Source organism: Corylus avellana, chromosome 9, assembly GCF_965113065.1.
Source record: "Corylus avellana chromosome 9, dhCorAvel1.hap1.2, whole genome shotgun sequence".
In the NCBI taxonomy this organism is placed as follows: domain Eukaryota; kingdom Viridiplantae; phylum Streptophyta; class Magnoliopsida; order Fagales; family Betulaceae; genus Corylus; species Corylus avellana.
This window is the reverse complement of record NC_142498.1, coordinates 6,177,027-6,189,847: the sequence shown is the minus strand read 5'-3', so window position 1 is coordinate 6,189,847 and position 12,821 is coordinate 6,177,027. Positions and strand designations below refer to the sequence as shown.

The 12,821-nt window shown below is 30.0% G+C and overlaps 1 protein-coding gene across 1 annotated transcript; it reads left to right on the top strand.

The window, feature by feature from the left end:
- The first annotated feature begins 3,691 nt into the window (after positions 1–3,691).
- Positions 3,692–6,478, top strand: LOC132190629 (EG45-like domain containing protein). The gene is made up of 3 exons (XM_088510413.1): positions 3,692–3,833; positions 5,436–5,712; positions 6,240–6,478. Exons 1-3 carry the CDS (start codon positions 3,722–3,724, stop codon positions 6,244–6,246), a joined length of 396 nt encoding a protein of 131 aa, XP_088366539.1. The 5' UTR covers positions 3,692–3,721; the 3' UTR covers positions 6,247–6,478.
- The last annotated feature ends 6,343 nt before the right edge of the window (positions 6,479–12,821 follow it).

Genomic DNA, 12,821 nt, shown 5'->3' with positions numbered 1-12,821 from the left:
CTTTGCCACACCCACTTTGCTCAGCTCTATGGCCTCTACCTTCCTAGTCAATTTAGCAATTTGAGCACTTAAATCCTCATCTACTTTAATGTGATATAAACCTTCCCTAGAACTAGGTTTAGGGGATAGAAGGGGGGGGGGTTTGAATTAGTGACCTCCGTTTTATGAGGCGTGGTTCATGGCGTTGTTCACAGGCAATTGAGCTACCCCTTGGGGATATATATATATATGATTGATTGTCTTGAAACTATTCAAAATCTGGAAAAGTAATGTCACCCTTATAATTAGGGTTTGAGACTAAATCAGATGGTAAAATGTGAAATATTCTTTATATTTTTGTAAAATATTTAAAAATTCGCAAACTTTTTCTAATTAAACAATTAAAAATTTATTTTAAAAAAAAACTTGACCCATGGCCGAGATTGGCTATAGTTCAGCTGTGAAGCATATGATCAAATTTTTACTTTTTTAAAAATGAGCATTTTTAAAATTTCCACGTCGTTCGTTAGGATTTAAGAGTAAATCCTAACTGAAATGTTACATTGCAAAAAATTTTAAACTTTGATACCCGTCATTGAGAGTTTTTAAACTTTGGAGATGTAATTGCAAAAATGATGAAACTGAAACAAACTAATAATGCATAAATAATAAGATATGATAGAGATTTACATGGTTCAGTCTATGACCTACATCCACAAGATAAAACCCTAAGGCTGCACTAAGGTCATATGCTAGCAAAGAATACACTCTGGACCATGGGAGAAGTGATCTATATAGAGGATTAGAGGAAGCCCCTCTGTGTGTTATGAATACTATAATGACCAAACGCTTTGTTCAAAATAGTTTTTAGTGATATATGGAATGACAAAATGGTTTAAAAAATGTCGGTGATGGGTGGCTCGAAGATCTTGAAATTACGTGTTGGGTGGGTCCATGAGAAATGGTAGCCTTGTTCGTGAAAACTAGAATACAACTTACCTAAATAAAACTGGACCACTACCACCTGAACTTAAGCCATTCCTTTCTTGTTTCCCAGATTGACAAGTCAAATATCCATTGGCTTGTCAAATGTCCCTTGGCTTCTTCTTCTTTTTTGTTTCCTTAGTAGCTTCATAGCCTTCATTGGCTTCTTATGTTTCTTTCTTGGGCAACGTACTGAAAAAAAAAAAAAAAAAAAAAAAAAAAAAAAAAAAAAAAAAAAAAAATCCCACTTTATTGTCATAGAAATTCTGTAATTTTATAGAATTATAACATTTTGTTTTTCATACAATTCAGACTGTCTATTGCAAATGCACCATCTAGATTATGTCAAGTCATCAATTTTGACTAAAAAAATTTTATGCCCCCTCCCAAGGGGGGTCGGGTCACCCCCAAAAAATTTAACAATGGTTCAGTAATTACAAAATACAAATTGTGGGTGGTTGATCAACTCCAAAAAAAACAGCGGTAAAATGCGTAATCATCAATTTTATATATAATGAATCTATTCAAAACAATTTAAGGGTGATTCGACTTCCTTTAAAATAAAGTTTAGAGGCAACTGGTCACCTCTAAACAAAAGTTGTCGACTCTCAAAGTTTAGGTTCAGAGTTGTCCAGGGCCAGCCCAACTGCTAGGCAAGTTAGGCCGGCGCCTAGAGCCCCAGAATTTTAAGGCCCAAAATATTTTTTAATAAAATCAAAAAAAAATTTAAATAAAGGCCTTCAACATGCTTTCTTGAGGTCCTCAACATGCTTTAAAAAATATATTATTATTTGTTTATAATATCAAGGCCCCATCATGCTTTCTTGAAACCTTCAACATGCTTTAAAAACATAATATATATATGGAGGCCTTCTGCACAATGGCCACGAGGCCCTCAACAATCAACATGTTTTTTTAAAAAAATAATATTATTTGTTTATAATATTGAGACCCTCTATATAATAAGAACGAAAAAAAAAAAAAAAAATATGAGCACATACTTGTCTGTTGTGGTTATTTTGCAGAAACCCAGCCCCTCACAAAAGGTTAAAATGTTCAACTTTTCAAATTTCAAAAAGGATAAAATGGTTATTTTGCAATCTACGAAAATGCTGAAAGACAAAAGTAAACTTGCTTAATTTAAGTGTAAAGAACAAAGAGTAAGGGAAAAATGGTAATTTTAATCTCAAACAAAAAATCACTAAGTGTGAAATCGGTACTTTTTAGGTAAAGATTTCCTGTTATATTAAAATAAATATTATTTAATTAATATTTAAATATTAAAAAAATAAGGCCCAATTTTAAATTTTTGTCTAGAGCCTCCAATTACATTAGGCCGGCCCGAGAGTGGTCAATCACTCTAAGTACAATTGATTGGAGAGGCTGGACCCCCTTCCAAGTTATTTTGGGATGTTTCCTGTCACCCTATCAACTCTTTTAGATGGTCCTGCCATCCTTTTAAAGGTGGTTGCCTTTGAAATTTCTTTTAGACAAAATGGATGATATGTCATAATCCAAAGTACTGTTCATTTACAATGGACGGCCTGGATCTAATGATTACAAGCCCTTGAAATTCTGGTCCACACATGTCTAAGGTAACAAAGATTTGGAGCATTCTATAGGCTAGAAAAAGACCATAACCTTTCATGTTGTCCTCAGAATTTAGTCAATCTGAGATAAGGATACACATTAATCTATTTGTAGATAGACGATTTTGGTTCTATACTCGCGATACTATTGGTACAACCTTGATAAAAGATCAAATGGGGATAAAGCATTTATTCTTTTCTTTCCAAACATTTCTTCTTTTGTCTCCAATATTGTATTTCGAGTTAGAGCATTCACTTGCTAGATTTTATAAAGTATTTCTTTTTAATTCTTTTTTGGGAAAAGTCCTCATACCACCATCAAATTACGACCAAATTGATAATGTTCCCTTCAAAGTTTCAATTGAGACAACATCCACCAATGTTGAAAATATCCTTAGTAAAATAAAAAAATAAAAAAATAACAAATAAAAACAAATAAAAAATAACAAAAAAATAAAAACAGGGGTGTGAAAATTTTTAAAATTTTCTTCTTCAAATTTTTTTTTTTTTTTTTTTTTTTTTTTTTGTCTTAAAGAAAGTTTTTTTGGTATTTATTGGAAGTTTTGGGAAACATTATCAATTGAGTTATAGTTTGAGGAAGGTATGTGGCATTTTCCTTTCTTTCTTTGTTCTTGATAGATGAGAGAAAGAAGTCCCCAAGAGGTAGCTCAATCAGATAGGGACCACGCCTCATGAAACAAAGATCACTAGTTCAAATTTCTCTCCTTCGATCCCTTTCCCTCCCATTGTGTAGACATGTCAAAAAAAAAAAAAAAAAGATAAAATAAATAATCACTTTTTTATTTATTTACCCACTTTTCAAAACACCTACATCATACTCTCGATATTATATATCTACTTTCACTATTTCATTTAAGATTTTCTTTCTTTATCTACTTTTTCTATCCTAAAAAAAATGAAAAACATATTAAGTTTTTATTAGTTTATTTATGTGTTGTTGACCATTCCGGCTGCTAGCCATTTGTTTTTTTAGCTAAAATGCCTAACGGGATAAAACTACAATAGGACTAGTCAAAATTACTTTCAAATAACCAAAAGAAAATAATCAAACTCTATAAATTGGAGCCAAAATCTACATTCTTTGCTTCAGAAAGTGGAAGTGTTATCATATCATTACATAGTTTTCCACATTAATAAGAAAGAAGAAAATGGGAGTGCTGGTTATTCATGCTTTGATGATGGTGAGCATGGCCATACTTCTCACGTCTGTTGCAAATGCAGCGCAGGGGACAGCTACTTTCTATACCCCTCCTTATGTTCGTGAGTATAATCTTTATGCATCAAATTGCTTTATTAAATATCAAAAATTAAACTAATTAAAATAGTTTTAACAAATTAATATACTAATTGTTTATCAGTTTTCAGTGTATCTTTTGCTAATTTGAACACTTATATATATCTTTCACACTCGCATTATAAAATATTTCACCTTCTTAAAGTAATATTATTATGTGCTGTTTGAGCGGGATAATCCCATTTAATTGCATTTTACTAAGAGGAAATCCATATGCCTATCGGTATTTGAATTTCTTCCTAACTTTCTTTTAGTGAAAATGAGAATTCCGTTCTAAAAGAGGTGGGAATCCACGTATCCTTATCTACTATACATATTTCGGTCATCCCTCTCCTATCCTTTCATTTTTCAAAATCACAATTAGATATGTGGGATCATGTGTGAAACTCATATAGGTCCCATAGATCAAATAGTGGGAGGATGGGATAGGGATGGGTGGAAGAAATGAAGCATTTTCCTTCCTTACCCTAAAAAAGTTATTTTTCATATTTCGTTTTCTTTTTTTCTTTTTTCCAACTTGAATATTGTTATGTTTATATAATAAAGATTGATGCTAAAAGGAAGACTCATGTCCCCCTTATCTCTTCCCAAAATTGATGTAACTCTAAAAATTACTATTGAATTTATGATAAATTACTATTAGATTTTGATCGAATGATAATTTGTGACATATATTTAATTTTTACCAAAATGAGTTATCTTACCAATGGAGCCAAATGATAAAAATTACTGTCACAAGCTTAACCTAACAGTAGAAAAACTCTAAACTCATGAACTCAATGCATCTTTAAACCTTGAAAAACAATCACATCACATGGATGTTTCAACTAGGACATCCTTACATGGAAACAAAACTTGGCCGTTTGATCGCAACTTGGGGTGATGAACTCACCGATTCTTAACGCCAATTTCAATATTGAAGGTTTCAACTGCAATTTTTTTTATTTATTATTATTATTATTTTCTTGTCGATATGATATTAAAAAATTATTACATCTAATTTTCTATCTAATTCGTGTCAAAGTAGGATTCAACGTTATTTTAGAGAATTTACGATGCTTAAATGTGTTCTACTTACTTTAATGCTTTACAAAGCAACAATGATAAAGAAGTTAAGACGAAATTAATTGATTAATTAATTAATAATTTTTTTATCAACTTAAGTCTTTAATTAGTCACATATAAAGTATAACATAAGTGTTGGTTAAACATAGTTGAAAAATCCCACATAGGATATATGTTAGTAATTGATAAAATACTCATATTATATTTTTATGTTATTGTTGCTATTATCAAGGAAAGCATCACGTGGTAAATTTTCCACGACGATAGTTAATCGTGTTATCAATGATGATCACAATTGCCCTCGCTGATAATAATTATCAATGACAACTTCAAGTTATTGTTGATGATTATAATTCTCAAATATGATGTTATATTAGCCACAAATTTTTGTCTCGATTGATGGCCATGTACCAAATACTTTTTCCAAGTTCTATGGTGATGAGAAGTATAAGTAAGCATCGATATCTAGACTTTGACTTATAATATTTATTATTCATTGGCAGCCTCTTCATGCTATGGATACCAAGACAATGGAGTCATGATCGCCGCAGCAAGTGATGTGATATGGGGCAATCGGGCAGCATGTGGGAGAAGTTATAGAGTCAGCTGCACCGGGCCTACAAACCAGGGCGTGCCACAACCATGCAAGGGTACCAGTGTTGTGGTTAAAATCGTTGATTATTGTCCGCCAGGATGTCAGGGAACCATTGATCTCTCTAAAGAGGCTTTCTCCATGATAGCTAATCCTGATGCTGGAAAAATCAATATCGAATATAACCAGTAAGTCTAATATATATAGTACAAATTAATATTTGGAAAAAATTCACTGAATCCCATTAAACTTCCATCACTTTCGTAATTGCTTCCAAAGTTTAAGAACTTTCAATTTAATGTATCGGACTTCTAATTTTTTGCAATGTCACATCCATTAAATCCTAACGAAGGGATGTCAAAATTACCAAAATACCCATTTTTTTGAAAAAAAAAAAAAAAATTGCAAAGATTCACGCGTTGGTGAGGATTTAATGGAATTTTTTAAAATACTCATGTTTAAATCTTTGTAATATTTTGAGAATTGTAACATGATTTAATGAAAAAACTTAAAGGATTTGTGACATTGTAAAAAGTTAGAAGTTTGATACACTAAATGTAGAGTTTTTGAACTTTCGAAAAGTAATTGCAAAAGTGGTGGAAATTTAAGAGGGTTAAAGTGAATTAAATTTCCACTTAATATTTCTATTGCATAAGGTATACGAAAATATGGAAAGAATATAACTCATGGTGGCTCTTATATTTATTATTTGCAGGGTTTGAAGTTCTTAGACTATGGCCTCGAAACAATAAGTTACGATAATATTATTAATATATATCTATATGAATAAGCGGCTATGAGATATACGAGTCTCATTGCGAATGGTGCTAGGGTTTGAAGTTCTCCTCAAGATGGAAACTTCTATGTTTCAAGAATGGCAAGTTGATATTAAAACTTCATGTATGTATGTGATCATATATGTTCAATGCAATAAGGAGAGGCCTTACGCTTTTAGTAGCATATATATATATATATATATATATATATATATATATATATATATATGCCATGTAATTGATTGATCGTCTCGAAACTATTCAAAATATGGAAGAAGAAAAATTTACAGGGATAAAATGTGAATTCTTGATATGGTTGCTCATGATAATAATGAATTAAAGCGGGAGGGGCTCTCATCTCATTGAAAAACCTTTTTAATCTTACTATTTAATGATAGATAATAGCACAGATGTTCTTAGGGACAACGGCGGAGCCAGGGGGCGAGAGGAGCCAAATGACTCTCCTGCCTACAAAGGTCAGGTGCCTTCTTTTAATGTTGATGAGACTTTATTTCATAGGCTCTTGTGGACTTCACGTCTAACTAAAGCTTTTTGGTAGAGGTGTCAATTTGTGTTCGTATGTCAAGTTCAAATCGTATTAAAGTATGAATATAAAACTATATAGGTCAATACTAACTTAACCCATAGTTTGAGGACTTTTAAATTTCAAATTTGTACGTAGCAGAGGCTGCTTCCTAGTGGGATGTTTTCCATGAACAAGATGAGCAAGTTAAAGGACCAATTAATTTTAGCGTAGAATACAAAATCGGTCTTTACACTTTTCATGTGTATCAAATTAGTCCTTTAATTTTCAAAAGTGATAAACTAGTCATTGTACTTTCTAATATTGTAAAATCAATCTTTCCATCAATTTTCCATGAGTACAAAATGGAGATGGACATATTTCCACTTTTATTTTCCTTCTCATAGTAATATATATACATATTTTAATGTAATCGCTAGTGCACGAATCATTTGCAATATAGGGTTACAAGTGCAAATTCGAACTCACAGGGAATTGTGTTTTTGAAAACAAAATTTATATCTAAATTAATTTAATCCTAACCTAGTTCAAAAAGAAATTTGATTTTTGAAAATAAACAAACATAAACTAAATAAGATAAAAATAATCAACTAAGAAAGTACTAAGGTTTTGGAATCCATACTCACCAAATCAGAGCAATATATTCCATGTTTATCAATATTATCCGAAGTTCTCACAATAAAATCTTTTGTATGTCCTACTATGCATCACAAATTAATTAAGGTAAATATATCAGAAGTCCTTGGGTCAAAACGCCAAAATTTTTATCTTCCTAAGTTTTTTTTTTTTTTCGAAAATTTACTCCGTGGGTCAATCGAAATGCCAATAAAATATCTACCATCAAAATTTTTTAACAACCATTAGTCTCAATCAAAACGCACCGTTTTACCTCATTAAAATATTAATTTAATTTTTAAAAAAATTAAATCTATAAAATAAAGTTAAAAAATAAAAAAATTATAGGAAGCATTGCGAGGAAGCAACCATATCTGACAATCACTACAAAAAACAGGGACATTATTGACGTGGCAAACAGTAACTCATGTTTTCCACGTCAATAATGTCCCTGTTTTTTGTAGCGATTGTCAAATATGCCGCGTCAATAATTTTTGACATGTCTAAATAAACACGTAAAAAAAAAAAAAATTATTGATGTGTCGAATTTTAACACGTCAAAAATTTTTGATGTGGCATTCACGTCAAAAATTTTTGACGTGCCAAAATGGCAAGTCGAAAATTTTTGACATGGCATTATGACACGTCAAAAAAAATTTTATGGCACGTCAAAAATTTTTGATGTGTTCCATTGACATGTCAAAAATTTTTGACGTGTCATTTTTAACACATCAAAAACTTTTGACATGCCTTTATTCAACACGTCAATAATTAATTATAATTATAATTATAATTAATTTATACAATATGTATTAAAAAAAATTAGGTAGTAAATTAATTTTAATTGGTATGAAAAATTAATTTTATCATATTAGTATAAATTAATTGGTATATACGTATACGTATATGTATCACATGCATGCCAATTAGCTAGTATCATAATTAATCATACTATTGTATATCAATTAATAACATTATCATATTATTGTACAATTAATATTATCACATGCATATGAATCAAACATTTCATTAATATAAATTTGAAATTAAATGATAGCCATATTAATATGATATGATATTATCATGCATAAATCATTCTAGTAATATTAATATGATAGCCATATTAATTTTTAAAAAATATATAGGACATAGATAATACTTTTATTTTATAAGACCCGAAAATGCCACATGAACTCAGCCAACACAAAATATGTGTTCGATGAGTGGATTATTGAGCCCTCACAAAAAAATAAATTTTATTATTTGTACATCTAGATAGAATATTAATTTATTTAGTCTCTAATTAGTTTTAAGTATATTGTATGTATAATGTGTTACATAAGAGAAAAAAATGATATAAGAGAAAAAAATGATATAAATGAAAATTTTAAAATTTATCTTGCAATTCTTGACGTGTCACATGTAGACATGTCATAAAATGGTGACATATCATTTGAGAACTAACTTTTGGAAGAAAAAAATTCAGGATATATAACACTCCTCATATATATAGCTGTTATGCAATTAAACTATATGTTAATAATAAAATAATTTAAATACTTAACCTTATAAAATGAGAGTTAATGTAGCATTTTTTTTTAATTATATTATTTCAATATAATTTAAAAGGAGAAAGGAAGAAAGAACATATTAAAAGTGAATAAAGAAAGAAAACATTGGAGGAGGAGAAAATATAAAATATAATTATGTAACCTTATAATTCTTGACGTGTCCTGTGTTGACACGTCAAGAAGCTCCTTGAGAAGGCGCGAATCTAGATGGTAGCTGGATTCGCGCCTCCCTCTCTTTTTCTTTTTATTTTTTCTTTCTTTTTCCCTCCCTCTCTTTCTTTCTCTCACCCGCGTTCTCTCTTTCACTAGCTAGCTAGCTCACTACCGGCCATTCTCTCTCTCTCAATGGTTCTCTCTATCACCGACCTTCATCGCCGCTCCTCCCTCCGGCAAGCATGAGCTCTCCCTCCGACGCCGTCCTCTCACGCACGCGTTCTCCAGCCTCTCCAAATCAGGTATATATATATATATATATATATATTAATTGATTTATTTATTTATATATTATATAGATAAATAAATTATATAAATATATAATTTACAGTGTATATTATTATATATTATTGATGTAGTTATATTAGGAAATTAATTTTACATGTTAGCTAATTAATTTATTTGTTTGAGATATATGTTTTGTATGGTGGGAATATTGTTTAATGTATTTGCATACATGCATGCATGCAAAATTACGTACGTAAATTTTTTGAAATTTGGTTTTTTTGTGCAGGTTTTTGCATTTAGATTTAGACCTATATTTTGTCTAGGTTTTGCAAATGCACGTTATTAGAACCAAAAAACCAAAAAACTTGCTTAAAAAAAAAAAAAAAAACAACAACAACAACAACAACAAATAACAAATGCATATCCATTTTGGTCGTTAATTTTTGTAGGGGTGCAAAGGCGGTTACGGTTAGCGGTTAGTGGCAATAACCGCTAACCGTAACCGCCTTAGCGGTTAGTAGATTTCACTAACCGCAACCGCTAACCGCTTAACGGTTAGCGGTTAGCGGTTAACCGCCGGTTAGCGGTTAGTGAAATAGATAACCGCCCGCTAACCGCTTTTTTAAAATTAGGCTTTTTTTTTTTTGGCTTTTTGGGCTTTCTTTAAGGCTTTTTGGGCTTATTTTTTTGGGTTTTTTTTTACCCTCATTTTTTTTTTCTTGTATTTTTAATATCTTCTTGGGCCCAATTGCTATAAAAAGAGCCCATATTGAAAAATCAAAAATATTTGACCCAAAATTTACATTTACTTGTACTTTAAAAAAAATTTCTTAAATATTAAATCATAACCGGTTAACTTTTTTTTAAAAAAAAAAAAAAAAAAAAAATCAACACAAGATACAAAAAAAAGTTCAGATTTCAGACAACTGTCACAACATATAAAAAAAAATATAAAAAAAGTTCAACACAAAGCATATAAAATAAGTTCAAAAAATGGTTAAATTTCTTTTTCTAAAAAATGTTCAAAAAATACATTAATACTTCAATTGTGATTATAAGTAACACATTGTTGAATCTAATGTCAATTACTTAATTTGATATTATATAATTATATAGTCTCATTAAATTACATCATATGATTCATATGATTAATTATTTAAATTCTTATCATATTTATTTATAATCTTTATTTTTTTGAATTGAACTTAATATCTAATGGTAAATGGTAATGTTCAAACTCCTAAATCCTAAATTCGCAAAGTATCTAATAATGCTTTAATTAAATTGTAGACTTGTAGTTATAAGTAATATATTGTTTAATTCAATTGAATCAATTGTGATTATCATTATACATGAATCATATGATTAACTTGTTGACTTATGACTTATGAGTTATGTCATATTATATATGTATTATTTATTATTATATAATCATATGATTTAATGATCAAGTCATCATGTGATATAATCATATCAATTATAGTGATAATATATAAATTACTAAAATTATAATGATAATACATTAATACTTAAAATGTGTTTATAAGTAACACATTGGTCATTGTTTAATCCAATGTTAATTACTTAATTTGATACTATACGAATCACATCATCATTGTACATTAATAATATGATTCACTTGAAGTCTTGAATAAAGTATTTGAATTGTCATCGAATCATATGATTAAGTATTGATATTATACATTTATATTATTCATATACATATGTAGACTTATATAGACTTATAACATATATAGACTTATAAGTTTATAACATACATTGGAAATAAATCTCTAGATATTTAATTGTTGTATTAGTATGAATTGGTATACTTATGAGTTATGTCATATTATATATGTATAATTTGTTATTATATAATCAAATGATTTAATGATTAATCTCATGTGATATAATCATATAAATTATAGTGATAATATATTAATACTCAAATTGTGATTTAATTATTTTTAAAAAAAAATTGTGATTTAATGATCAAGTGATTATATCATATAATCATATAAATTATAGTGATAATATATTAATACTCAAATTGTGATTTAATTATTTTTTTAAAAAAAAATTGTGATTTAATTATAAAGTGATTATGTTATATGTATAAATATTTTTATAATTATAATTATAAAAATATATTATATAAAAAGGCGGTTAGCGGTTAGCGGTTACGGTTAGTAGACCCAATAACCGCTAACCGCTAACCGCTAGACGGTTATAGCGGTTAGGCGGTTAGCGGTTAATGCGGTTAGGCGGTTGGCGGTTATAGCGGTTAGCGGTTAGCGGGCGGTTTTTAACCGCCCGCCTTTGCACCCATAAATTTTTGATTAGATTTTGAAAATTTAGAATAAGTATAAAAATGTTAAGAACGAAAAAAAAAAAAACAAAAAAAAAATGAAAATAAATAACATAGCTAGCTGGATTTATTTTATCTACGGTCCCCATATATAACAAATGCATAAATGTTATAATACACGAAAAAATAAAATAAAAAATCTATTTTATCTAGGGTCCCCATATACAAAAATTTATTTAGGTCTTACAAATTTAGATTATGTAAATGTCATAAAAATAAAAAAATAAAATAAAATAAAAAAAAAAAAAAATTGGATCTAAGTCTTGTCGGACATTGTCAATGTCATCCTGCGAATCCACTTCATTATTGCTGGTCAATAGGAGTAGCTTAAACTCGTGGTAGTTGGCATATTCATCATCAGGAACTTCACCCTGACCAACGTCGTATACGTTTCTAGGTTTTGTCGTTACAACACAAACCCAATCAGGGTCCCTTTCATCTTCTATGTAAAAGACTTGGTCAACTTGTGACGTTAGCACATACGGTTCATTAGTAATTTGCTCGCCCCAGTGGACAAGGCTTTTGAAGCTGATAAATATCATGCCATACTCGTCTACCTTGTACCCCCTATCCCTCGTGTTGTCCGCCCAATCGCACTTGAACAGAACATACTTGGTTCTGTCGAAGTACTTCACCTCAATTACTTCTGTTAACTTCGCATAGTACGTTTCGCCATCAACAGTCGGCACGCACACGCCGCTGTTCTGTGTCCTCTTTCTGGCATCAAATGCAAGAGTGCGAAACAGTTTCCCGTTAACCACATATCTGTTATATCTGGTAGCTGTCTCCTTTGGCCCTCTACAATGCATTACCAGTTTATCACCTATTTTCTTCCTGCATCAATCGTCCAATCGATCGACCTGCGAGTATATTATGTACAATGGACCATAAAGAAGTTAGTTTTGTTAGTTTTTATGAACCATAAGTAAATATAATCATATTGTAGTAGTTAAACATCACGGTAGTCTTACGTAGTCACGGT

Bases quoted from the DNA above. Each gene is read 5' to 3' on its own strand.
- LOC132190629 (XM_088510413.1), top strand. From the start codon at position 3,722: ATGGGAGTGCTGGTTATTCATGCTTTGATGATGGTGAGCATGGCCATA. The intron at 3,834-5,435 runs GTGAGTATAATC...ATTCATTGGCAG, and splicing joins CTATACCCCTCCTTATGTTC to CCTCTTCATGCTATGGATAC.